Source organism: Gadus morhua, chromosome 1 (genome assembly GCF_902167405.1).
Source record: "Gadus morhua chromosome 1, gadMor3.0, whole genome shotgun sequence".
Classification (NCBI taxonomy): domain Eukaryota; kingdom Metazoa; phylum Chordata; class Actinopteri; order Gadiformes; family Gadidae; genus Gadus; species Gadus morhua.
The window spans coordinates 25,234,922-25,259,921 of record NC_044048.1 but is presented as its reverse complement, the minus strand read 5'-3'; the positions used below and the strand labels follow the sequence as shown (position 1 = coordinate 25,259,921).

Sequence of the window (25,000 nt, the reverse complement as noted above, 5' to 3'; positions counted from 1 at the left end):
TTAAGAGTCTTGAGAATGTGCACGTGGTCATGTTAGTACGCCGTCAGAATGCATGCTGATGGTAGTACAAAGGATCTCAAGAGAAATAGTTGCTGCAATCACAGTGGCTGAGCTCCAGCAGAGTTAGCATAGCATCACGCTAGCTACATGAATACCAGTAATTACGTGGTAGGCATGAATCATTCTTATGTATATTAATACTATTTATAACAATTAGTATGATGAATCACTATTAATGCTGCTGAATACTAATGTAACGTTGATGAGAATGTACCCACTGCACAATAATACACATTTCACAACATAACGATATCACAAGGTCAGAGGACCTCCTAAAGGTCATCGCGCTTTAGTCACCGTATACTCCGGGCTAATGTTCCAACATGGAAAACATTTCATTAATTAACGAAACTTTTTATATACACCGCCGAAAAAAAAAACCAAAGGTATAAAAAAAACAATGAAATAAGGCCTTCCCCATTAAGCGGTGGTTCTTAACTGTCACGCGGGGAGCCATTACCACGGCCGCGCCCTGGCCGGCCCTGCTCTCCTGTGGGGGCTCCGGGGGTCTGGAGGTGGTAAGCTTCGTGTACATTCTAATTCCTCACTCTCTCCAGAGGAGCTCCAAGCCTATTATTAGCAGCATGGAGAGGAGAGCTTGCTGGGGGCCCTGGATGGATGGAGACTAGGGCTGTAACGATACACAAATTCACGATTCGGTTTGTATCACGATTTTTGACCCACGGTTCGATACATCCCACGATTCTTTTAAATTTAAAAAGCATTTTATTTAAACAACACTTAAATACCAATTATCTTAATGTAACATTTCATAACAAATAATTTGGAACACTGAACAGATTTGAACCGAAAGAATACTATTAAAGTATAGCTAAATTAATAAAGAAATAACCAAAGATTGCAGTTGGAGGATGCTTTTTGCTGGTAGGCATAATAGGGCCCCTTTAACTGTTTGGTTGGTTTATTCAAATATCCTTATTAGCGCTTCTTATTAGGCTATGTAGCTTAAATAATGACATAATCAGGCCGTATAGAATGCAACATGTTTAATAGCCTAACTTTCAATAGATGAGGAAAAACATGAACGTCGCAATAACGAGGCATAGTGTTACGAGTAGCATATGTGTGTGCGCGAGAATGGCAGTGTGCGTATGCGTGTGTGAGTGACGTCAGCGAGTGAGTGGACGAGCGAGGAGAGCGAGCGGTAGCGCGTGTGTCTAGTGAATAAGCGAACGAGTCCGGTAGAATAAAGTACCCATCAATAATCGGTGGCCGCTTCATTCTGACCTATAAGCAGACAAACTGCCAGTCAAATCACACAAAACAATAGAGACAGGATCACACAGACATTTCGCGCTTGGCCCACTCTGGATAAATGTCGTTCATATCGCATATTAGGACTTCGACGGCTGTGGAGAAATGCAATCCTCCGTAGCCACGGAGAGCTGTGATCACAGAGAGGGCATCTCGTCACATATTTACGGCATCAATAGGAGGGGGCGCTGTCAGCAGACTAATATTTAGACAGATTATTAGCAAATTTCTATCGGACAATTTGACCGAAGAGTTAGAAAGGGCATATCGCGCTTCTGCCTTCTCACACCGCGAGACAGGTTCGTGGCTTTGAGTATCGCGATTTTCGGTTCGATACGCGTATCGTTACAGCCCTAATGGAGGCGTATCCTAGGGGCCCTGGATGGCTTCCAGAACCTTCAGGAGATAGCAGGGGAAATGCCTGGCTTTTAATTAAGAATTTAATACTGAGACTGCTATTAGTGATTAGTGTGTAATTAAAAGCTTGTGCCGTGTTGAATGCGCGCACATATAATTAATAGCTGTGCGCAATGGTGTGTGTATGGGGGCAGGGGGGGGGGGGGGGGGGCACATGTGTGTGTATGTGTGTGTATGTGGTTGTGTTTATGTGGTTGTGTGTATGTGTATATGGTTGTGTGTGTGTTTGTGTATGTGTGTGTGTGTGTGTATGAGGCGTGTGGATGTTTGTGCGTTTGTGTGCGTGCATGTGTTGTTTGTGTGTTTGCATGTCAAACGTCATTGCCCGCAACACGTGACACATCTGCAATTGAGCAACGACTCCGTGCCAGGAGTTTAGCGAGTTGCGTTTAATTTAAAGGAGGGATTAACAGATTAATTCACTACACCGCCGGGCTGGAGGTGGTCGCTATCTCCTCCACAGGTCTAGAAAAAACGCTTGCGAGGAGGTAGCGCATATTCCGGTTTGACTGTTGGTCGATTTAAGCTCCTACCACCACTAATCAGGTTCCTGAATGAAGCAATCAGCGTTGGTGGGGAGACTTTAGTACAGAGGTGGAGGGCACACCGATCGCTCAACCTGCACCGACACGACGTTCAAGATCTACTCAAACCCCCCCCTCGATCATCCACTATGATCGTACGAAACCAGGACCGAACCTCACTGTAAGAGAGGAAGCCCAACACACAGTCGGTATTTATGTCCTGCTTTCTCAATATTCTTCCCTCACACAGCTGGGTCTGTTTCCCCCCCCCCCCCCCCCCCACCCTCTGTCTGTTGCCCACGCCAAGCCACGCCCCCTTCACACCAAAAGCACATTTCAAAATAAACACGTTTTTGATTAGACGAATTGATGACGAAGATATCTTTCTTTTTGATTGCAATCTGACTTGTGTATTTCACGTCCATTTCAACAGAGCACATTTGATTTATTGATCGCTGTTGGGATGTTGAGATAAACTCAACGGATATGACAGAAAATGCCTCTAAAATAAATTGCCTACCCTAACTTGAAAATACTTAATCACTTCAAAAGCATTCCATTGCTTCTGACCCTTAGGCTGGCAGCCCAAACGCACACACGTAAGCGCACATACACACACACACACATGAGCACGCACACACACACACACACACACACACACACACACACACACACACACAAACACACACACATAAGCACACACACGAACAGGCACACAAATATGCACACACAGATGTAACACATGCAGATATGTTCACACACATATATGCACAGAAGCACGAATACACACACATGCACACACACACACACACACACACACACACTCACAGATACACACACACACCCACACGCCTAAGGTAATGAGACAGGACAGGCTGCTGCATGTAAACCTAGCATGTCGAGATGAAAATGTTACGCCTACACGTGTGTTCCTAGAGTGATTGGCGTGTTTGTGTGTGTGCATGTGTGTGCGTGTGTGGGGTGGGTTGGGTGAGGGGTGTTCTCAGCCTGCAGGGGGGAGCTGGCCTGCTTGCATCATCACCCCCCCCCCCCCTCCAACACACAGCTCTCCTCTAGAGGCAAAACACATGATGTCTGGATCCACTGCTGGGAAGAGACAGACACACACACAGACACACGCACACATGCACACACACACACATGCACAGAATCACATACACACACACAAAAGCACGCTCACCACACACACATACAAACACACAGATGCTCAGCCACACACACACGCACAGAAACACATACACAGGCGCACAGACACACACAGACAAGCACAAATGCACACACACACGCACACATACACACTAACCTACTGGCACACACACGCACCCACAGAGACACTCACATACTGACATATGTGTACACTGCAAACACATATGCAGAAACACATTCACACACGCTAACACACAACATGCAAATAAACACACACACACCAAAAAATATATTCCCGTGCCAATTTGCACACAGACAGACTCACAGATACACACACACACATGCATTCAAAGGCACAAGTAAACACGCAAACACATAAAAAACACAGAAACAAATCTGACACATAAAAGTGCATAATCGCCCCGATAAATCCATTATTAAATAGCATTACTTTCGGGAACTGATCTAAATATGAATGAGTTTGTTAGTGAACATTTTTCCAATCCTCTGAAGAGTCCGCGAGGCATCTGCAACCACGGCAACGGCTGGCGTCAGAGACCCCTGTATACATCCTGTGATGACATCAAACCAGACACTTTTCGTCCTCTCCTCATCCCTAGCTTTTCCCGTCGCGCCGACGCCGACGACGTCAACGAGTTAGCATAATGTTAGCATAGCGTTAGCCGCGCGCCGCTCCATATATCAGGTGATGCTCTGTGACATCCTGTGCTCTGCCGATGGCCAGAAGGCCAGCGCTTGCCCTTTGCAGCGTCACATTAGAGCCGCGCTAATTTGCAGGCAATTAAGCCGAGCTATGTGGAAGCTAGCCTGTGGCGACAGGGAGAGGAGGGTCATGGGTCAATGGCTTGGCGAGGGCTGGCAGACACGCCAGCGCTCGCAAGGGCAGAGTGTAGCGTTTTGGAGATGGGGAATGGTAGAGGATATGTCACCTCATAACGTCGCTACTGCTACTACTACTACTACTGCTACTGCTACTGCTGCTGCTGCTACTACTACTACTACTGCTACTACTACTTCTACTATTACTTGGGGCATCTGTGGCCTACTGGTTAAGGAGTTGGACCGGTAACCGGAGGTCGGCTGGCTTGAATCGCGACAAAAATGTGGACGGGTAGTAGTAGCAGTTGTTGTGCAGCACTCTCCTACCTCCTCATCCACAGATGAGGTGCCCTCGAGTAAGGCACCTGAAGACCCCCACCTGCTCCCCGGGCGCTGCACTGCGGCTGAGCACAGCTCCGGGTGTGCAAAACGCCCCCCGGATGGGTCGAAAGCAGAGAAAGAATCGCCCCCAAAAGAGGACAATAAGGGATAACTTAACTTACTGCTACTAGTACCCCTGCTGCTACGATCCGCTACCACTACTACTACTACCACTACTGCTTGTACTACTACGTCTCTCACAAATAATAATCCATCAACTAATTCATTTATATACATATATAGCTAAGTATTTTGTGTTTGTATTTATACATAAATATAATATATTCAGTATATATATTAAGCTAGGAGTAAGCTAGGAGTTTCTAACTCCTAGCTAACTCAAGGACTGAAAAATTCATTCTATTCTTAGTCACCCGTTTCCCAGGCAGTAAACACCACTTACTTTCTGCAGCCTACAAGGCCTATGGTATTTTTTCTTCCACCCTGCACCAAATGCTTTACATATTTTGGCTTTCACTCTATTTTTCTCTTCTACTACCATGACCTCATAATTTTTGTGTAACGAGTGAGGAAGAAAAGAAGCACGGAGGAAGAAGAAAAGGGGTCTTGTGTGTGCTCATGGTGATGACGGTGTTTTGAGGGGCGCCGCGGTGGTTAAAGCGGAGGAACACGTGGGTGTGAGAGGGCGGAGGGGGCCTGGGAAACCAGGGGCCGCAGGTCAGAGCGGCAGGTGAAACAATGGCTAGCATTGTGCTCAGGCCCCATCACATCAAAGAGCCGCCGCAGCAACTAGCTATCTGAATCCCAGTCTGTGGTTAAACGGGTTTTAATTCACTTCACTTCAAAAACAATGGAATGGGTCTGCGTTGCTGCTGTGGTGAAAGTACACTCATGTACAGTTGTATTCTGGCATTAAATTGACATGATCACTAATGGTTTGTTTACTATTTTTTAATGACTATATATCTTTCCCTCATTCGATGTCTTTATTGTGCTATAATCAACCTTGTTTAGGGAATGCATCCAGGAGTGTGGACATTAATATTAGGGCTGTCTTAGTGTTTCAATAGATGCGGGCTCAAACAATAAATTGTCAAAAAGACAGGTGAATCAAATCACCTTATCTCAGTGATATCTTTGTACTGGGGATACCTCACTCCAATACCCCATTTTATCCACAAACCCGCATAGATGTCCATCCACCACATGAGGAAAAGTATGCTTTAAAAAGGAGGGAAATAAAACACTTTTATTGTACAGCAAAAACTCAAGACTGAGTCCTCAAGGTTGACCATGCCTAGATGAGAATGCATGGTCTCAACAGGACCGGGACCAGGTGAGACTACATGGTCTCAACAGGACCAGGTGAGACTACATGGTCTCAACAGGACCAGGTGAGACCACATGGTCTCAACAGGACCAGGACCAGGTGAGACTACATGGTCTCAACAGGACCGGGACCAGGTGAGACTACATGGTCTCAACAGGACCAGGTGAGACTACATGGTCTCAACAGGACCAGGTGAGACTACATGGTCTCAACAGGACCAGGTGAGACTACATGGTCTCAACAGGACCGGGACCAGGTGAGACTACATGGTCTCAACATGACCAGGACCAGGTGAGACTACATGGACTCAACAGGACCAGGTGAGACTACATGGTCTCAACAGGACCGGGACCAGGTGAGACTACATGGTCTCAACAGGACCAGGTGAGACTACATGGTCTCAACAGGACCGGGACCAGGTGAGACTACATGGTCTCAACATGACCAGGACCAGGTGAGACTACATGGACTCAACAGGACCAGGACCAGGTGAGACTATACTCAGGTAGCTTTCAATAGGTGTTGATATTGGGCAATAGGAACAGGTCCAAGTGAGACTCATCACCGATCAAGAGTCATGGATGGTTGTGTCTCCATTGCGAGGCTGTAAGGGGTTGATGTACGCAGCACGGTGGTGTAGGACCGCCCCGGTTCAGTAGGATGAAACCTCACTAGGTACCTAGATTTGCCGTCATTTCAAGGAATCCACTGATGGCCTCTTGGTTGATATCCCATAAGGCCGTGCAGGACATCAGTTGTCCATCTTTTTAAATAAACACACGTACAGCGTTATTAGATACATTCGCCATTTCAAACAATAATAAATCATTTCTGACGCGTCCGACATGCTAGCCTGAGTCGCGCGGCGACTCCTCCGACTGCGTCCGCTACTTCCTCCGCTCGAGAAACCCACCCAGCCACTCGTCATGACCCCTCGCGCCGAGAGCCCTCTCTCCTATGGAGTCGCCACGGTGACGGCGGTCCCACGACCTTGACGAGCCCGCTGATTATTAAGGCGGGATGGACGGCTGCTGCTAATGGGCACAGGAGTGCCCGACGTGCTTTGTGTGTGTGTGTGTGTGTGTGTGTGTGTGTGTGTGTGTGTGTGTGTGTGTGTGTGTGTGTGTGTGTGTGTGTGCGTGCGTGATTGAGTGTCCGTGACAAAAGTCTGCCAAAGTGTGTGAGGGGGAGTGAGTGAGTTAGTGTGTATTGTGTATTGTTTATGAGTGTGGTATGGTATGTGTGTGTGGTATGTGTGTGTGCATGTGTTTCTGAACATCTGTGTGTGTACGTATGTGTGTGGTGTGCGTGCGTGGGTGCGTGTGTTTGTGTGTATTGTGTGTCTGAGAGTGTGTGTGTGTGTGTGTGCGTGTCCTGATTTAATCAATGTACGTGTGAGCGGGTGCTGAATGTAGCGTGTGTATAGGTGTGTATCACTTATGAATATGGCTGTGTCTGTGTGGCTGTGTGTGTGTGTGTGTGTGTGTGTGTGTGTGTTGTCCTGGTTTCAACCCTACCGTTGCTGCACTCTCACATTATCATACAGAGCAGACAGAGTGCGTGTGTAGGATAGTAATACTCTCCTTTCCTCTCCCCTCCTCTCCTCCCTCTCTGTCTCCGTCTCCTCTCTCTCCCCTCCTCTCCTTTTCCTTTCCTTTCCTATCCCCTCCTCTCCTTCTCTGTGTCCCCTCCTCTCCTCTCATCTCCTTTCCTCCCTCTACATCTTCTCTCTCTCTCTCTATCTCCTCTCTCAGACTCCTCTCCCTTGCCTCTCCCCTCCTCTCCTTCTCTGTGTCCCCTCCTCTCCTCTCATCTCCTTTCCTCCCTCTACATCTTCTCTCTCTCTCTCTCTCTCTCTCTCTCTATCTCCTCTCTCAGACTCCTCTCCCTTGCCTCTCCCCTCCTCTCCTTCAATGTGTCCTCTCCTTACCGCCTCACCTCCTTCTCCTCTCCTCCCTCTCCGTCTCCTCTACCTCTCTCTTCTCTTCTACCTTTCCTCATTCCTCCTCTCCTCCCATCTCCTACTCTTCTACTCTCACTCTCTCTGTCTCTCTCCTCCCCCCTCTCCCTCTGCAATTTCACCTCTTATCCCCGCCCTCTTTCTCTCTTTCTTTCACTCTCCCTCTATCTCTCTTTCCCACTCTGTCACTGTATCACTGTGTCTCTCCCTTCATCTCTCCGTCCCTCTCCGTCCCTCTCTCTCTCTCTCTCTCTCTCTCTCTCTCACTCTCACCCTCTCACCAGTCCACTCGCCTGCTGAGCAGTCGATATGCAATCTGTAGACTGCGCACGTACGTAAGTGGAAGTCTATCTGTGTGTGTGTTCAGCTGTTTGTGTGTGTGTATGTCTGTGTCAAAGGGTGTGTATACTCAAATGGAATATAGGTTGAAGGGGTTATGTCCAAGTGTGTGTGTGTGTGTGTGTGTGTGTCTGTGTGGGTGTGTGTGTGTGTGTGTGTGTGTGTGTGTGTGCTTACACATATGAATGTGGGCCGCGTGTTTGTGTGTGTGTGTGTGTATAGAGGAGTATAATAGCTTAGCATGTAATCTTCATTCATATAGAACAGGGATGTGGGGGGATGTATAATATTTCTTCCCACTGAACATCTTTCATAGGACTCGCAATCAGACAAAAGTGTGCAATCAAACAAGCGAGAAAGAAAGGCCTTTTAAAGCTTGTACATGCAGTGTGTGTGCGTGTGTGTGTCTGTCTGTGTGTGTGTGTTCGGTGTGTTTGTATCCGGTGTGTGTGTGTGTGTGTGTGTGTGTGTGTGTGTGTGTGTGTGTGTGTGTGTGTGTGCAAACTGTCATCACAGACGACAGCCAGACAACCTCTCTGCGCTCTGTGTCGGCGTGCTACCGTGCACAGCTGACAGCAATCACCTGAACTGGAATGAACCAGACTTGCGTAACATCCCCCCCAATGATGGGCCAGGGCTGGCTCTGACCCTGCCCCCCACGCGGGGGGGGGGGTCAAACTTGGAGCGGCAGCGGCGGTCCCCCTTGGTATCCATTGATACCAGGGGGGAGAGGTGGCTGTCTCTGTTTGGGTTATTAGGGGTTTGACGGACGTCTTTGTTAGACTCCCTGTGTGCAGACACAGTTGTGTTCGCATGATTGCATGATTTTTTTCAACATTTGTAAATGTTGTGATTGAAACGCCAGGATTACTAATCGACAACGCACACACGAATCGAAAAAGCCATCCAGCAAAACCCCATAACAGTTTTCTCTGTCATGTCAAATATGGATCAGATGTATAGGCAGCCTATCGTTGATTGTGCTGATTTTATCATAGTGCTGGCTTCTTGGCCAGGTCATTCTTGGAAAATAGATTTGAATCTCGATGATGTTTTACCTGGTTAAATAAAGGATGTCGATTGATTGATAGCAATGCAGTAAAACACAACGCGTATGCTTTTATCGCACATCGTGCTAGGGGAATATCAACTGTGTGTGTCACTGATCGCTCTGCACTCTCAAAGCATGTCCTCAGGTGAGCAAGACGAAACTCAGCAATGTGCAAAAAAAGAAATCCACCCCAAAAAAAATAAAAGTATCACTCTTCCGATAATCAGTTACACAGTAACCAAAACAACAGAGAGGGGGGGGGGGGGTCAGATGATTAGATGCCACATCAGCCAATGGCAGCAGCAGCCCGTGGGGGCTACACAGAGACCCAGCACGGAGGGTCTCTCCACGTTCCCAACCAGCTTCCCCACTGAAAGGCAAACTCATTTGCTGAGCCTCCACACGCAGGTCTGATGCCCTGCCAGGTGAGTACTGGCTCGTACTGCCACCGCCGCCGCCACCGCCGCCGCCGCCGCCGCCGCCGCCGCCGCCACCACGCTCGTCTGAGGTGCTGGCGGGCGTACCGGTGGAGCGGGAAGCGTGCATGGAAGATTACAGATGGGGAGCCAGCACAGGTTAGTCGTGAAAGGAAGGAGACCGAGAGATAGAGAGACATCCAGGGGTAGGGTTGGAGAGAGAGAGAGAGAGAGAGAGAGAGAGAGAGAGAGAGAGAGAGAGAGAGAGAGAGAGAGAGAGAGAAGAGAGAGAGAGAGAGAGAAAGAGAGAAAGAGAGAGAGAGAGAGAGAGAGAGAGAGAGAGAGAGAGAGAGAGAGAGAGAGAGAGGGGAGAGAGAGAGAGAGAGAGAGAGAGAGAGAGAGAGAGAGAGAGAGAGAGAGAGAGAGAGAGAGAGAGAGAGAGAGAGAGAGAGGGGGGAGGAAGGAAAATAGGAATGGAAAAATAGGAGAGAATATAGGGAGGACAGATTTGGCAAAAAAAGGGAGAAAAAATAACGAGGGGGAGAGAGAGGAAAAAAGCCTCTTGTTTGGGGGAAAATGTGCCATAGATAAAATGGGCGATAGTTTGCAGCCTCTTGACGGTTGTCAGTAGAGAGAGAGAGAGAGAGAGAGAGAGAGAGAGAGAGAGAGAGAGAGAGAGAGATTGCGAGAGTGAATGAGAAACAGAGACCAAGAGAGAGAGACACAGAGAGATTGAGAGAGAGTGAGAGCCAGAGAGTGAGAGGAAGAGAGAGCGGGAAAGAGACAGACAGAGGGAGAGAGAGACGCGCCGTCGGTCTCCTTCTTCACTAATAAGGTAGAGAAGTCCCCAGACACAACCGTGGGGAACCATTCATCTATCTCCAATAACATGGCGGGCTCTTCCTGCTCTTATTGCCTGGGATTTCTCATGGCAAGATTTACATAGGGATTTAATAACGTCGTCTGAAGCAGACGGCAGGCATCTGTCAATCAAAACCCTCGGCTCCAAGAAAAGGTTTGCTGTGTGCCGCGCGGGGTTTGGTTTTCATCATTAGCCCGGCTACACGGCGAAGCATTAGCCGAATTCCACATCCCAATTTCCATAGAAATCTCAATCTCTCTCTCTCCCTTTCCATCACTCTCTCACTCACTCACTTTCTGTCACAGGCCAATTCCACTGCCTCTCTCGTCTGCTCTCGCTCTCTCTCAACTCCACATCCTTCACCTTCGTATTCACGATAAGGCCACCTCTTTCTCTCTTTTTCTCTCGCTCGATGTCTCACTCGCTTTCTGTCCAACTCTCGCTCCCAATTTATGTCTCTCGCCCTTCCCCTCTCTGTCTCTCAACCCACTGCCTCCTTCAAATCCACAATGAGGCTCTCTCTCTATTTCTTTCTCTCTATCTCTCTCTCTCTCTTTCTGTCTCTCTTTTCCTCTCTCTTCCTCCACCTCCATCTCCTTCCCATTCCAAATACATCCATCTTCCTCTCTCAATGCCTCTCTTCCACTCTCTCTCCCTCTCTCCCTCTCTCCCTCTCTCTCTCTCCGTCCTCATCCCAATAAACACAGTGATTCCTCTGCGCGGCGGGGGGCCCTACCTTCCAGCCGCTGCCCGCCTCCCGGTAGTAGGGGAAGTTGTCGCAGATCCACTGGTAGATCTCACTGAGGGTCATCCTCTTGCGCGCCGAGCCGTTGATGGCGAACGTGATGAGGCTGGCGTAGCTGTAGGGCGGCTTGCCGTCGCGGTGCTGCGTGGCCGCCTCCTCGGGGTCCAGCGTGGCCCCGGGCTCCAGCTGGACCCCGCCCTTCTTCCCCGCCATCGCCGCCGGCGCCGTGGCAACCGCGACGCTGTGCACCAGCACCTGCTGCTGCTGCTGCTGCTGCTGGGGTTGGGGCTGCTGCTGCTGCTGCTGGTGCTGGTGGTGGTGTTGCTGGTGGTGTCCATGTTGGAGGTGCCCCGGGTGGTGGAGGTTGTTGTGGTGGTGGTGGTGGTGGTGGTGGAGGAGGGGATGCGGGTGGTTGCCGTGGAGATGGTGATGGTTGTGGTGGTGGTGGTGGTTGCCGGCGTCGGCCTTCTGGAGGGCCGACCGCATGCTGAGCTGGGGGAGCCAGTCCATGGAGGTGAGGCTGCTCTCCAGTTCAGAGGTCATCCTGGAGAGGCGGGGAGAGGGGGTGGGGGGGGGGGGGATCTGTTGGGGGGGGGGCAGGAGAAGGGAGGGGGAGAGGGTCACACGGGAAGGAGTCTCTGGTGTGAGGAGGAGGAGGAAGACAAGGTCGGGGGAGGGGAGGTGGAAGAGCTGGAGGAGGAGGAGGAGGAGACGTAGATTCACAGAGGATTTGCTGTAATGCCTTGCCCCTGGTTCACGTCTGGAAAAGAGAGAGAGAGGGAAAGAAAGAGAGAGACATAGAAAGAGGCTTGTTTATTCCATCTGTTTATCTCATTCAAATAAACCGTTTCAATTTGTCATGTGTCTTCCACCACGCAGGGATTCGTGAGTCTAAAATTAGACTTGCAGAACTCATTCAGGGTATCCTTGTAACTTTATCAATCGATACTACCTAGCACGGAGCTCCGAAATAGACACAAACAGCAACTATTTTCCATCTTTAAAAAAAACACAGATATAAAACAGAGTACGAGTCGTTCCATGTGCCTCACACTTTCCGGTCCGTTCCATCTCTCGGCGGGCCAAAGCATCTGGGGAATTCACCGTGGAAGAGGAGGATGAAGGCCGACTCCTTCCTCGCCGCATGTTGTCGAGTCGTTCATTCAGCCGCTGCAACACACAACCAAGCACAACACGGAGCAACACGGCGTGGTGAGCTACAGCCTTCATGAGATATTAATACTACACAACCTCGCAAGCCATCCAGACCGGGTATCTAAAACTCTCTCTCTGTTTGTCTGTCTCTAACTGTCTCTCTGTCTACCTCTCTCTCTCTCTCTCTCTCCCCCCCCCCTCTCTTCCCCCCCCCCCCCCCCCCCTCTCTCTCTCTCTCTCTCTCTCTCTCTCTCTCTCTCTCTCTCTCTCTCTCTCTCTCTCTCTCTCTCTCTCTCTCTCTCTCTCTCCTCTCTCTCTCTCTCTCTCTCTCTCTCTCTCTCTCTCTCTCTCTCTCTCTCTCTCTCTCTCTCTCTCTCTCTCTCTCTGTCACTCTGGTTTCCCCCCTCTACAGTGGAAACGGGAATTGGATCTGTGGAGTGACTAAAATCTGGGGAATTGTTTTCACGAACGTCTGCCAAACAGAGGTGAGGGTGCTGGGGTTGTGGGCTGTGTGGAAGTGTTAGGGGGGCCGTGGAAGCGTGGGGGGGGGTGGGGGGGGGGGGGAGGGGGGAGTTCTAAGCCTCTGCAGGAGGCGCTGAAACATTTGTCCCACTTTTTTTTTCTTCCATAAAGATGAACTTCCCTTCGACTCCCCTCTGCAACCTCGCGCCCCGCCTCCAAACAACCCATATTCTCCCCGCCGTCATGTCTCACTCTCCCGTCAATTCCATGCTCACGGCCCCCCCCCACACTCAACCTCCCAGACCTCTGATCCCTCTAGCCTTAACCAAAAAATAAGGTCAGCCCCCCCCCCCCCTGCAGTTGGACGTGCTGGTTGAGGTTGGGCCGGCATGGTTCATCTGGACCGGGAGGACCACTTGGAAGGAGGCGGGGCTGGGGTGGGCAGGGTGGGTTGGTGGGGGTGGGGGTTGTAAGGAGACTTGTGTGAAATACTTTAAAGCCCTACTCCACCCAAGAATAGCCCGGAATGTCGAAGGGGTGAAAGCGGTCGCACTCCCATCCCCAATAAAAATCGCAAAACGGCGTCCGAAAAACATCCGCATAAACGCCTATTTTAACTTGCATTAGCGACACACCTACATCGTGAAACATGGTCTCCGATATTCAGCCCCCATGGTCAGTAGACCCCAAACACTGGATTTTGTTTGGTTTCCAATTATGCGTTTTACCTCGATTGGTAGAGCGCAGCGTTAACATCGGGAGGGTGGAGAGGTTCAAATACGTTTTTTTAACTCGATAACACAGTGCGGCTCCGGGGCCCGTGGGTCGTCAGCCTTTTCGTGCGCACCCTGTGATGGCGTGCACTCACTGAATGTTTCATCAGGGCAGACGAGGGAGAGTTTGGGACCGACTGACTGATACGATCGCACAAGCAGCAGGACTCGGTTGGAAAGTTTGGAGCAAACATTTTTAATCCGATTGTGTTGTTGTTTCGTTCGTCGCTCGGGATCGATCCCCCAGTCATTGTATGAGCAATGGGTGCAACTTTTGGGTGCCCTATTCGCCCAAAAATGTGATTACCCACACAACCCTTTCAATGGCATTTACCAGGAAATGATGGGTGGCAAATGGGAAGGAATTGATCAAACAACTTTTAAGCTAACTCCTTCTAAGGACGCGGTGCATTCCAGCACAGCAGCGTATATCCAGACAAATGGAAAGCAATACTGCAGGCATGGAAAGCGGGCTGGCCCCCAAGCCTTGTGCTAACACCGTTGGCCCATCATTTGATTTACTATCGTTGATCAATGAGGTTCAGGAGGACTCCACTTGATCCAACCCCTCAAATCCATAACAAGTATGGAGTCGATACAAATTATCTCCTGCGCGATGCCCTGAAAAGAAAACATTCACCACGGGAAAAAACGAACTCGCCCCAGAATTCAGGGCGGTCCGAAAAAACGCAGCTGCCCAGCGGGTCCAAACGCAAACTCTTAAACCCTGACCAGCGAAGAGTTAACCGCCATTGAATGTATCCGATCTCCTCGGGATATACATCGCCTTTTCCATCCTAAAAAAACAACAACAACCTTCATCCTGCATCCTACGAAATAACCCCTGTTCGTCCTTCAACAACAAAGCAATGAAAGGCCCACGCATTCTCCATTCACGGTCCCTATAACTCATCTCGCTGGGAGAGAACTTCAATGGGCTTCTTGCCTACCAGGGGGGGGGAGGGAACACAAGCCCCTGTGCCTCTCCTCCTCTCCACTGATCCCCCCTGGAGATCTATAAGCACCAGGAGGTAGAAGACTGGGAGAAATACTCCATGCCTGCAACACACACACACACACACAAAACCCCTCGCTTAATTACTAGTAGCAGAAAAATAAATGTTTAGAACACATTCGCCACGCCGGGGAGTGGAAGAAAAGAGATGGGGGTAGGGGAGGGGAGAAGTGGGAGAGGGAGTTGAGAAGGGGGGGGAGGGGAGGGAGGAGAAAAAGACGAGGGAGAGAGAAAGGAGGGAGAAAAGCTGGAGAGAGGAACGCAAGGGAGAGAGAGGGAAGAGGGAGGGGTATGCCCGATAAAAGGCCAACCCCCACTCCTCCTCCTCCTCCTCCTCCCCCTCCTTCGAAATCCCAGGAAGCCATCATAATTAGTACACTTTTTTCCTGCTGAAGGGAAGTTAGTGGAGGTGGTGCGTGTGTATGTGTGTGTGTGTGTGTGTGTGTGTGTGTGTGTGTGTGTGTGTGTGTGTGTGTGTGTGCGCGCGCGCGTGCGTGCGTGCGTGTGTGCGTGTGTGTGTGTGCGTGTCGGGAAGAGAAAAGCACAACAGCATATACTTATTTTCTTCTCATTAAAAGGAGGACTCAAACTGCAAATCAACGCGCCACAAGCCCCAGCCTGCTGTGTCTCCTTAGCTGCTGCTGTTGCTGTTGTTGTCGGGGAGTTTGGAAGCGTGGGCAGGCTAGCGCTCCGCGGCGGCGGCAGCGTAGCTACGTTAGCCTAGCGGGGAGCTACGCTGATGACTAATCCCAAGCAGCCAACACGGGGGGACGGGAGGCGGGTGAAAATGGAGGAGGTAGTGTTGGGAGGTGGAGCAGACAGAGTTGGAGCTGGCAGGGGGTGCAGTGGTAGTAGAACCACTTGGCTTCTGGGGGAAGAGGGCCAAATGAAGGGGGGGGGGACTGGAGGAGACGAGGTACCCGGTCGACTCAGGTCGTGTCCACACCGACTGCGTTGGATGAAGCGAAAAAGCACAGATTTTTCATCCGTCCGAAGTTTTTCGGCAATACAAGTGCACACTTTCCCTCATATTTCACGGATCACGACAAATATACGTCCGCAGTACAAGTCATACAAGTTTTGCTCATCCTTACTGTAATGGAACTGAACGGCAAGCTACTCCAATCCCCGGCTCCTCCAAGATGAGCGTCGAGGTGTAACTGCTCCTGACGAGCTGGCTGTCGCCCTGCGTGGTTGACTCCGCCATCGGTGTGTGAACGTGTGAATGAATGGTTGTAATTCTTCGATAAAAGCGTCAGCGGAATCCCCTAAATGTAAATGTAAAATGCAATGTTTTGGTGGTGGGTATTTTCATCCACGTTGGATACCACTTTCAAAAAGCCCTGTTTAACGTTGTTGGAACGGCAGCCTAGTGCGATCGGTGGGCCTAAACAGAGAAAAGCAAGACCCGTGTTCAGATGTTTCCGGCGTCTAGCGGAGAGGCCGCTGCACCCAGCTGGGAGAGTGGCTGCATTGACCTTGGTACGCTGTCTCCATACCGTTGAGAGGCTTCTTTCTCCCTGAGCCCCCCCTACTCTGGGAAGCAATCGAGACAACAACGCTGATATAAGGGGAGCATGTGTATGTATGCGCCAATGCACATAAATGTCCTCAGAGTTCGCTTGATTCATGAACTGAATTCGAATGTGTACAAGGGGAATGGGTGTACGATTTGAAAGACATGAACGGACGCTCAATATCTACAGTTTGTGTACCGGAGGGATTTTAAGGTGAAGCTCTGTGAAACTTTGTCAAGGGGGGGAAGGGTCAGGACTGCACACTTCATTCGACCCACATCCAATGTGCGATTGGGTGCATGTGTGCGTTGACCTTGGCAATTGCCCTCATTGATTTTATTTTAGTTGCATCTTCAAGAGAATGGCCCCGATCCAAGTTCAACTGCCAAAATCCTTTTGAATTGTTGTTTACGAACACCGCTACATCTTTAAAACCGAGGACTATAAACTGATTATAAAGTGAACAATTCACGAGTTTCAAACTGCAGAGAAGAGGCAGAGCCTGAGTAGATATGTATGCACAATACTGCACAGAGACAAGCTCTCCCCATACACAAAATCAAGCGTTGTGTTCAATGTCCATCTGAGTTTTAGATGCAGGAAGTGCCTGCAGACTCTCGCTCCACACAGAGTGCTCTACGGTCACGCTACAAATTAGACAAACAGATGCAACTGAGAGGCAATTACATCAGGGACAGTTAAACGGCCTTTACTTTCTTACTTCTTGTGCTCCTGCCAGATATACTTCCCTTGACGCACAGACCACAGGATGCTAGCCACATACTTTAGTGGTGCAAAGAACCCAACTCTGCAAGGCTAGGTAGAGGCGTTAAAACACATCTTCGCTAACACTAGTCTGATAACCTCAGAGGTCATTGCTTTTTATTTCTTTAACCGCTTTGATTTGTTGCAGTGCATAGAATAGTAATAATAATAATAGTAATTCACTGAATTTATATTGCAAAGCATCCAAAGAGCTTTACACAGGGAGCGTTTTTGTGTATTTGTGTGTGCGTTTCTGTGTGTACATTTTCGTGCGTGTTTGTGTGTTTGTATTTTTCTGTGTGTGTGTGAGTGGGAGAGAGGGGGTTATGACACCTTGTCGACCACACAGAGGATTAAGCAACATCAATCAATGAATCAATGAAGTGGGCTAACTAAGGACAGGCCTACTGAGCGGCAGGGAGGAGCCCAGTGCTGCTCCTGGCCACTCTGGAACAGGAGTCGTGCAGCCATTACGGCTGCTACACACTGGCCCAACCGTTGGCCATCTGAAACGTTTGGGGAGAATCGGACGCGTGCGGGAACAAATCTGGTCAGTGTGTTCAGCTGTGTTGGTAGCTTTTGGAACCGTGCGGACGGCGTCTGGTCCGATTCAACATGCGAAGTCCGAGGTCGTTGACGGTCTGAGGATTTGAGCCGTCGGATACTCTGATTGGTTGTGTGCACATTGCTGTGGCAACGGAGCAATGTGCTAGAGGCAATCGAACGGTCCGATACAGGCAGTTGGCCGTTGGTTTGAATCTGGGCGGTGGGTAGGCCCCTTAATGAATCCCCAAAGTTTGAGGTGGTTGGCGATGCTCTTAAAATTATTATTAATACGCTAAAACTGCCAAATGTCAAATAACATATTACAAATTCACACAGCACTTTAAAATATGTACCAAAATGGTTTGTAATAATAACTACCTGCCAGGCTTTTACCAAAAAATTACAAGCAATTAATGGGAAACAAAGAAGAGAGCTGAGATTTTTGGACATTAGTGATTACTGGAAACTGAAAACCATTCATTGAACTTCAATACATCACTTTCCCAAGAAGATGGATCTTGCCCCTTTAAAGAGTTGTGTTCGTGTCTGTGTGTGTGTATTTGTGTGTGTGTAAGTTGTTGTTGGTGTTGTTGTTGTTGTGTGATTGAATGTATTCAACCATTAGACTTGGTGGCTGTGATGCACTCACTCAGCTGAATGCATCACTAACAGCTAACAGCCCCCCGCTGCTCGCAGGCTTTTAAACCCAGCCGAAGCTTTGCGCTTCTGCATTTTAATAGAGAACTTTGAATGGAGTGAAGGAATGGAAGGGTGGGAGGGGGGTGGGTGGTGGTGTGTGTGTGTGGGGGGGGGGGGGGGGGGGGGATGGGTTCTGCGGCGGTGGGGGTGGGGGGGGAGGCACAAGAAGAAAAAAGGAATCAAAATATTTTCAGACGAAAGCGCAAAAGTAACCACGAAAATACCAGTGTGCCTGACCGGGAGGTTGGGGTGGGGGGTTGGGGGGGTGGGGGGCTCCTGGGAACAGGGTGGAGGGAGGGGGGGGGGGGGGGGGGGTGTGCTCAACGTGTCAAAAGAATCGCTGTAGGCAAGCGAGGCCGTGTCCAGAGATGTGGGCCATTCAAGACGCGCGAGAAAAGAGGGGTCCGAGAAGCCAAATCCGACATCTTAATTACTTTCCTTTGCAGTGGCTGAGAACGTGCCGCTGAATAGGTTCCATTATGGTACATCGTGGGGCCACGGCGCTGGCCTTGTGCTGGGCGGTCGCCGCTCGCTCAATGACGCTAACATCCGTAATTATCATTCCGCGCTCGGCGCGTGCAGTCGCCGAGTCCCAGGGCGACATGGGGCGTCGACGAGGGAAGACTAATCATGTTTCGGAGGGAGGGGGTGGGATGGGGGGGGGTTGGGCCTTGAAAACCAGGTGGGTAAGGTACGTGTGTGCGTTTGTGTGTTTGAAAATCAAATCAAAAAATACACATGATGTGTGGAAATGAGGTATTTCACTTTGAAAAAAGAAGAATGGCAGTGGAGATCAGATGATCACCCAGAGGTGTGGAGCTCAGCCTTGGTATTTCATGCCACACGATGAAGGAATATGAATGAAAGGTGTGTCGTTCCCGCGCAAGGTTTTTCCAACCTTTGAGATGTGCACCACTCCAAGACCGTGAATCCTCCCGTCGGAGGCCCAGTAGATCACCACGAGATACCCCTAAGGAGAACCGGAGGAGCCCCAACTAAATATTTAACTTCAGCCCACACTGAACACAACCCCTGGGAAGATCTACCCGAGCATAGGAGAAGTTAGCAACCAGGTGGGGGACATGCCGCTATTGACGGAAAAAACACCAATGAGATCGAGATTCCGGGGGAGAAAATAAAACCTCATAAATTTGTCATAAATAAAACATACGAGTGCGGCATTTCGGTACACTCCCAGCGAGAGAGTCCCCGGAGACAGCGCGAGGCTGTGCGTGAACCCGTACTTAGTGCTGTAAAAGGGGGTTATGGCTCAGCAGCGTCACTGCTGGTACCCTAGACTGCATCGCCGTATCCAGTCCCACATCCAGCATCGCCTCCCTCCTCTTTAAAAATTCATTAATTTTCCAACAGAAATAGATGAAAGGAACCAACAACGCCAACCTTAAAAAGTTAGTGGGCTTGGTGAATAGCATTAATAATGGAAACACGCCCTTGGAAACCTTTAGGCCCTTTCACTTGGGCTCGGGCTTTGTAGAGCTTTCTAATGGGGAGTCATTTACATTTCTTTGGTTTCTTTTTTTGCTGTTTTTACATGTAGGCTATTGCAACTTTTGGATGGTTGTTTCAGAATTACGTTGTTTTAAATGCAAATTGGTTAGAAATGGTTTTGTCATTAAAAGCGATGTGATGCGATGCAGGGTTTCGGGGGGGAGAAACGCAGGCTTTCGCACACAAAGTTCACGCTTTCTGGCACTCAAGCGGCGAGGTTTGCCACCGGCCTTGCCGGCACGGAGCACGTGGAGGACGACAGGTTCCTCTCTGAAAGTGATCATCCCTCCATTTCATCTGTTACATCTCTCGCCCTCAAATCAGGGAAATGCCTTTCGAACGGAATCAAAGCTGGATTTTGTTTGACAAGATGAAAGGATTTACTTTATTTGATTCCAGATGATGTGCTCTTTTCTGTGGCCTGTAGGAAGATTACAGTAACCTGGAGCACTCACTGGAACCAAAGCAAACTAAAAATAAAGAGGGAGGGAGCGATAGAGAGACAACAACAGGAGAAAAGAGAGACACAGAGAGAGAGAGAGAGAGAGAGAGGAAGAGAGAGAGAGAGAGAGAGAGAGAGAGAGAGAGAGAGAGAGAGAGAGAGAGAGAGAGAGAGAGAGAGAGAGAGAGGGAAAGAGCGAGAGAGAGGGACAGAGAGAGAGAGAGAGAAAAAATAGGTATCTATTCCAAGTCTCCTTTTCACTCTGTGATGAAGGGTATTTTAAGGTAGTGAGTGTACTGAATCATGGAATAATCTGATTAGTGACTTTTGTCTCTGAGGGATTCTAGCTACTGCAACTCATATCAAATATCCAGAGCACTAACCCTATTCTTGATTATTCAAATATTGTTTTAGGACTCATTTTACAGACTATATCAGATTGTGCATTTTAAGGTGATGTATATGATATCCATTTTAATCCAACTATAAGATTCGATTTTCCTGTAGATCCAATTCCTCATTTGGTAAGGACATTACTTTAGCTCTATCAGCGCTAAATAATAAAACTTATCACCTACATGGCCGCAATTTATTGTCTCTCATATTAGATTGTTTTGTCGCTTGGATTTATCATAGGATACATGTTCTACTTTTCTATACATTTCATGTGGATTTTTCTAGACTTTAAACCTGAGAGCCATCTTGAAATAATAAAGTGACCAATGAACACATGAAATCAGGCTAGCAGTTACAAAGTCTAGGTAAGCAATGACTATCTAGAAAATAGATATTTTGAAATCAGGAATTATGAATATATGAACCAGAAAACCGGCGCATGTACTCGCATATTATATGTATATATAGTATATATATATATAATATATATATATATATATATATATATATATATATATATATATATACATATACAGACAAACAAACAAACAAAGGTTAGAACATTATTCCAGGTAATAGCATTCACATGCAGAGGAGAGCCTGAGTCTGTTGACTCGGATAAAGACTATGGCTGAGGTGGGTGAATATGTTATTCACCGCACGGACCACAAACTGGAGTCAGTGGCTTGAAGCTGTGATCTTATATATCTCAGTATAATATTGTTTTCTGGAGTTTTCATGTTGCAATAAAGACCACTCAGGCGGGTACAGAGTGCATCACCTGTCGAGATGTATTACTACACACCCATGAAAAGTTGAAATATAAATATTGAGACATCAAACTCCGTTATAATTGTTTTGTTATTCTTCATAGGAGCTATGAAAATGCCTTTTGTATGCCGGAATACTGTAATACTCATTGTCAATCCTTTCTCTTGTATTTACTCCAGTGTGGTATTGGGTAACTGCATCGATTTAACCCAATTTTGATATAACTCTGTTTGGTAAATCATACTATATGAATATGAAGCAAAAGGATAAAGAATCTGCTTGACACTATCTTTAACTCATCAATTTTGCAAATAGATTATTGATTGTGATGAATATGGGGGCAGACAACCCTAAATGACGATGAATGACGGAGTGATTCATGCGCTGGCATATGGTTAAGTGGGTCTTTATCAGCGGCAACGCGATTGAAAATTCCTACGGCCCACAAATAGCTGTTAATTCAACTTTCGAAAAAGTCACGAACTCGAAACTCATTTCTTAGCAATGCATTTGATGACATTGACGATAATTACAACGACCTTTCTGATGATAAAACACAAATCAGAACCGGAGAAAAGAAAAAAACATTACGTCCCAGCACGATTCACACAATTCGGCATAAAACATTTTAATGAGGCATTTAGGGGTCTACAAGTGATCTATTGAGAGTGTCTACAATGGCAATCAACACTGAGTGTGGCAGCTGTTCCGCAATTAAAAAGCCAAATTACCCTCAATCAACACTATTTAAGGGTGCGCGTAAATCTCAGCACAAATAATGATGAGAGAAATGTGTTCAGACAGCTCTCATCTTGATAAGAATTAAAGACGCTTCCAAATCAGGGACATCATGATCTCCTCTCGCGCATCGAAATCTTGGTGTCTTTGTTGCACTTTCTTTTATTTTCAATAGGACTACTGTGCTATGGCTTGACAGACACTTTTGTTATTTCCCACCTCAACATCGTTTCATGGCTGTCCAGGTCATAGTTCAGCTGACCTTAAGGTCATAGTTCAACTTTAGTTTTTTTCTGTTTCATGGTTTGTTTTGTTAGGTCTTTGTTTTATTTCATGAACATGGATAAAAGTAAGAAAGATGTGAGGGGCAAGATAGTTAAGTCAACTCCACGCCAAAAGCTACTACTTGGTTCGATCCCAAAAGTCTGCAGTATACCTGTAGGCTTGCTTTAATGCTCCTAACCCCTACCAGCAACTAACCAACATGTTCCTAATTTCCATCGTTTCAGCTTAATAACTAAGAAGTGAATCCGGATTCGCAAAACTATTATTTCTACCACATGGATTTAAAACCTCTGGCAGGTTTATCGATTACCTCTGTGTTTACAGTTTATATCCCTTTAAGTTTCATGCATGTTAAAAAACTTTAACATGCATGAAAGTGTGTGTGTGTGTGTGTGTATAATATCGTAATCCTATAATACTGATTAATAATATATCAGTGTAGTTAAAACGGCCATTAACCATAGCCTGTTTTCCAGCAGTACTGCATCACAGGCCCTGCTTGGTGTTTAGCACTGCCTCACAATGTGAAGAAGTGGGTGTGTCCTCCATTCATTCATAGTAAAGGCACTCAACTGTGCAGAACAGAACATACGGTGGTATATGAACCATCATCAAATAGGACTGTCATACACTACTGAAAAAGAGTGGTAAAAATGATGGGTTACTTACATCACGTCAAAAATGTAATTAAAGTCTTTCATACGTTCTTTTCAATTCAACATGTTACGTAAAGGTTTTAAAGCCTCCTCTTTCACCCTGGAGTCCATCCACCTTCGAGCTATTCATTCACCGCTCAAAGCCATTCACTATGATACATTTACAGAGGTGCTGCTTGAGACGGCCAAGGTGCTCCTGAGAGAGTCGGCCACAGACTACAACTTGAGACGTCATTCGCCAGGATGGACCGACAACAAGGTCATTCTTCACTTCTTCCTCACTACAGTTCTGCTCTGAGCCAGAACAGTCTGTATCTCAGGTGCCTTCACGGATGAGGATTGGCCAACCGAACCCAGAGCTATGGCGAACACAGAAGACGATCTCCAATGAAGATAACCTGCCTGGATCCTTCAGGATCCAACACACCCATTCAACAGGGTCTCACCCCCCACCCTATATAACCTGCCTTGCTCTATGACTGTTGGTCGCAGACCATGCCTTTCTTCTCTGCTACTCCCATCTGCTGGAGTTTAAATCTTTGCGGAGCCAACACTGTTTCCTGTCTTAAAACAACAATAGTGACTCATTTTGTGCTCATTTGCTAAAAGCAGAGTAGGTTATCTTAAATTACCACAGGTATCACACTCCATTACACTGAATCCATGACCATTACGGCGCTCTTGCGTCATGCTTACAGCCAGCTAGCATAACAGCTAGCACAAAACCCACCAGAATCTGGCGCGTTCTTCCATCATTGTCATTTTGAATAGAACCAAACCCATGACCCCGCCTTTCAAAAGATATTTCAGGTTATTCCCTTCAATTGAGTTTCAGTAAGTCAAGGACAGGTGTATCCAATCAACGCTTAATCAGCAGGTGACCAGGTAACCATATCAGCCAATAAGAGGCTATATTTTCCATTGCAAGTGATAAACCAATAAAGGGATTAATCTAATACAAACAAAGGGCGTGGTGTTGGGGTTTGTTTCTCCTTAAATGATGAAGTGCTCTGGAGGTACCCAGGATCTACAGAAGGGCAGATAGCCAACAGGTTCAGTGTTTGCCATTAACACTCAAAAGTGAAAGGTTTAAACTCCACAGAGCGTGTTTAAATGTAATACGATTGAACAATCGATACTTACTTTAATGTGTGCGCTAGTAAATACAAGCGGATAAACTGCCATTCTCGGTGGACCCAGGAAATAACCAATATTATTCACTGTCATCATAAAATAAGGCTACTTCAGGCTAAAATCCTAATTTCTAAAGAGTTTTAACTGGTAACCCTAGTCATGTGCTGAGGCTACTTGAGGTTAACTTTAAAAAAATAAGCAATAAAGACAAGAGAAAAACAACTATTAAAAGGCGACACGTTAAGACGAGGAAATAGAGACTGCCAACTATTTGACCTCTGGGTAAAAGGGCTATTAAATTGTGCTATTAAATTCGATTGATGTTATTACAATTCGACTCACATATCAAAGTTTCTAAGCGTACCTAAATGTTCTATTGGCTCAATCTTTAATAGACTCGCTGTGCTGTCGATGGTACGATCATCCGGTTGGATGTCCTCTAAATGAGTCATTACGACGGACTTCCCTAATGCTTCACGGGTCACAGACCGCACAGGGCGCCTCCTAACTCTAATTCTAACCTCATCACTTAACGTATAATAACCGATTACTGAGGGGTCAGTGATCGGCCAGGAGAGAATGTCAAAATTTGCATCCCCTGCCTCCCGGATCTGCCTCTGCATCGTCGAGACTCCCCACCCCTGAGGAACGAATGTGCTCAGACTGAGAAACGAGAGCTGACGTTCACATCCTGATCCCAGCCGCGCTCGCCGCCCCTCCCAGAGGCACCGCTGGAGGCTCCCCACCCTCTCTGAGCAGCGCTCAACAAGCCTGCATCGCAGCCAGGGGGACAGCGGGGGGAACCTAGT

General features: G+C 47.8%; 1 protein-coding gene across 1 annotated transcript in view; it reads right to left on the bottom strand.

The window, feature by feature from the left end:
- Positions 1 to 25,000, bottom strand: part of LOC115542809 (forkhead box protein J3) — a 65,264-nt gene that overhangs the window by 37,357 nt on the left and 2,907 nt on the right. The window contains exons 2-3 of the mRNA XM_030355236.1: positions 12,381 to 12,498; positions 11,320 to 12,088 (exon numbers count right to left, since the gene is read on the bottom strand). Of these exons, the coding sequence (XP_030211096.1) occupies positions 11,320 to 11,871 (552 nt within the window). The 5' untranslated portion in view covers positions 11,872 to 12,088; positions 12,381 to 12,498. The remainder of the gene's footprint in view (positions 1 to 11,319; positions 12,089 to 12,380; positions 12,499 to 25,000) is intronic.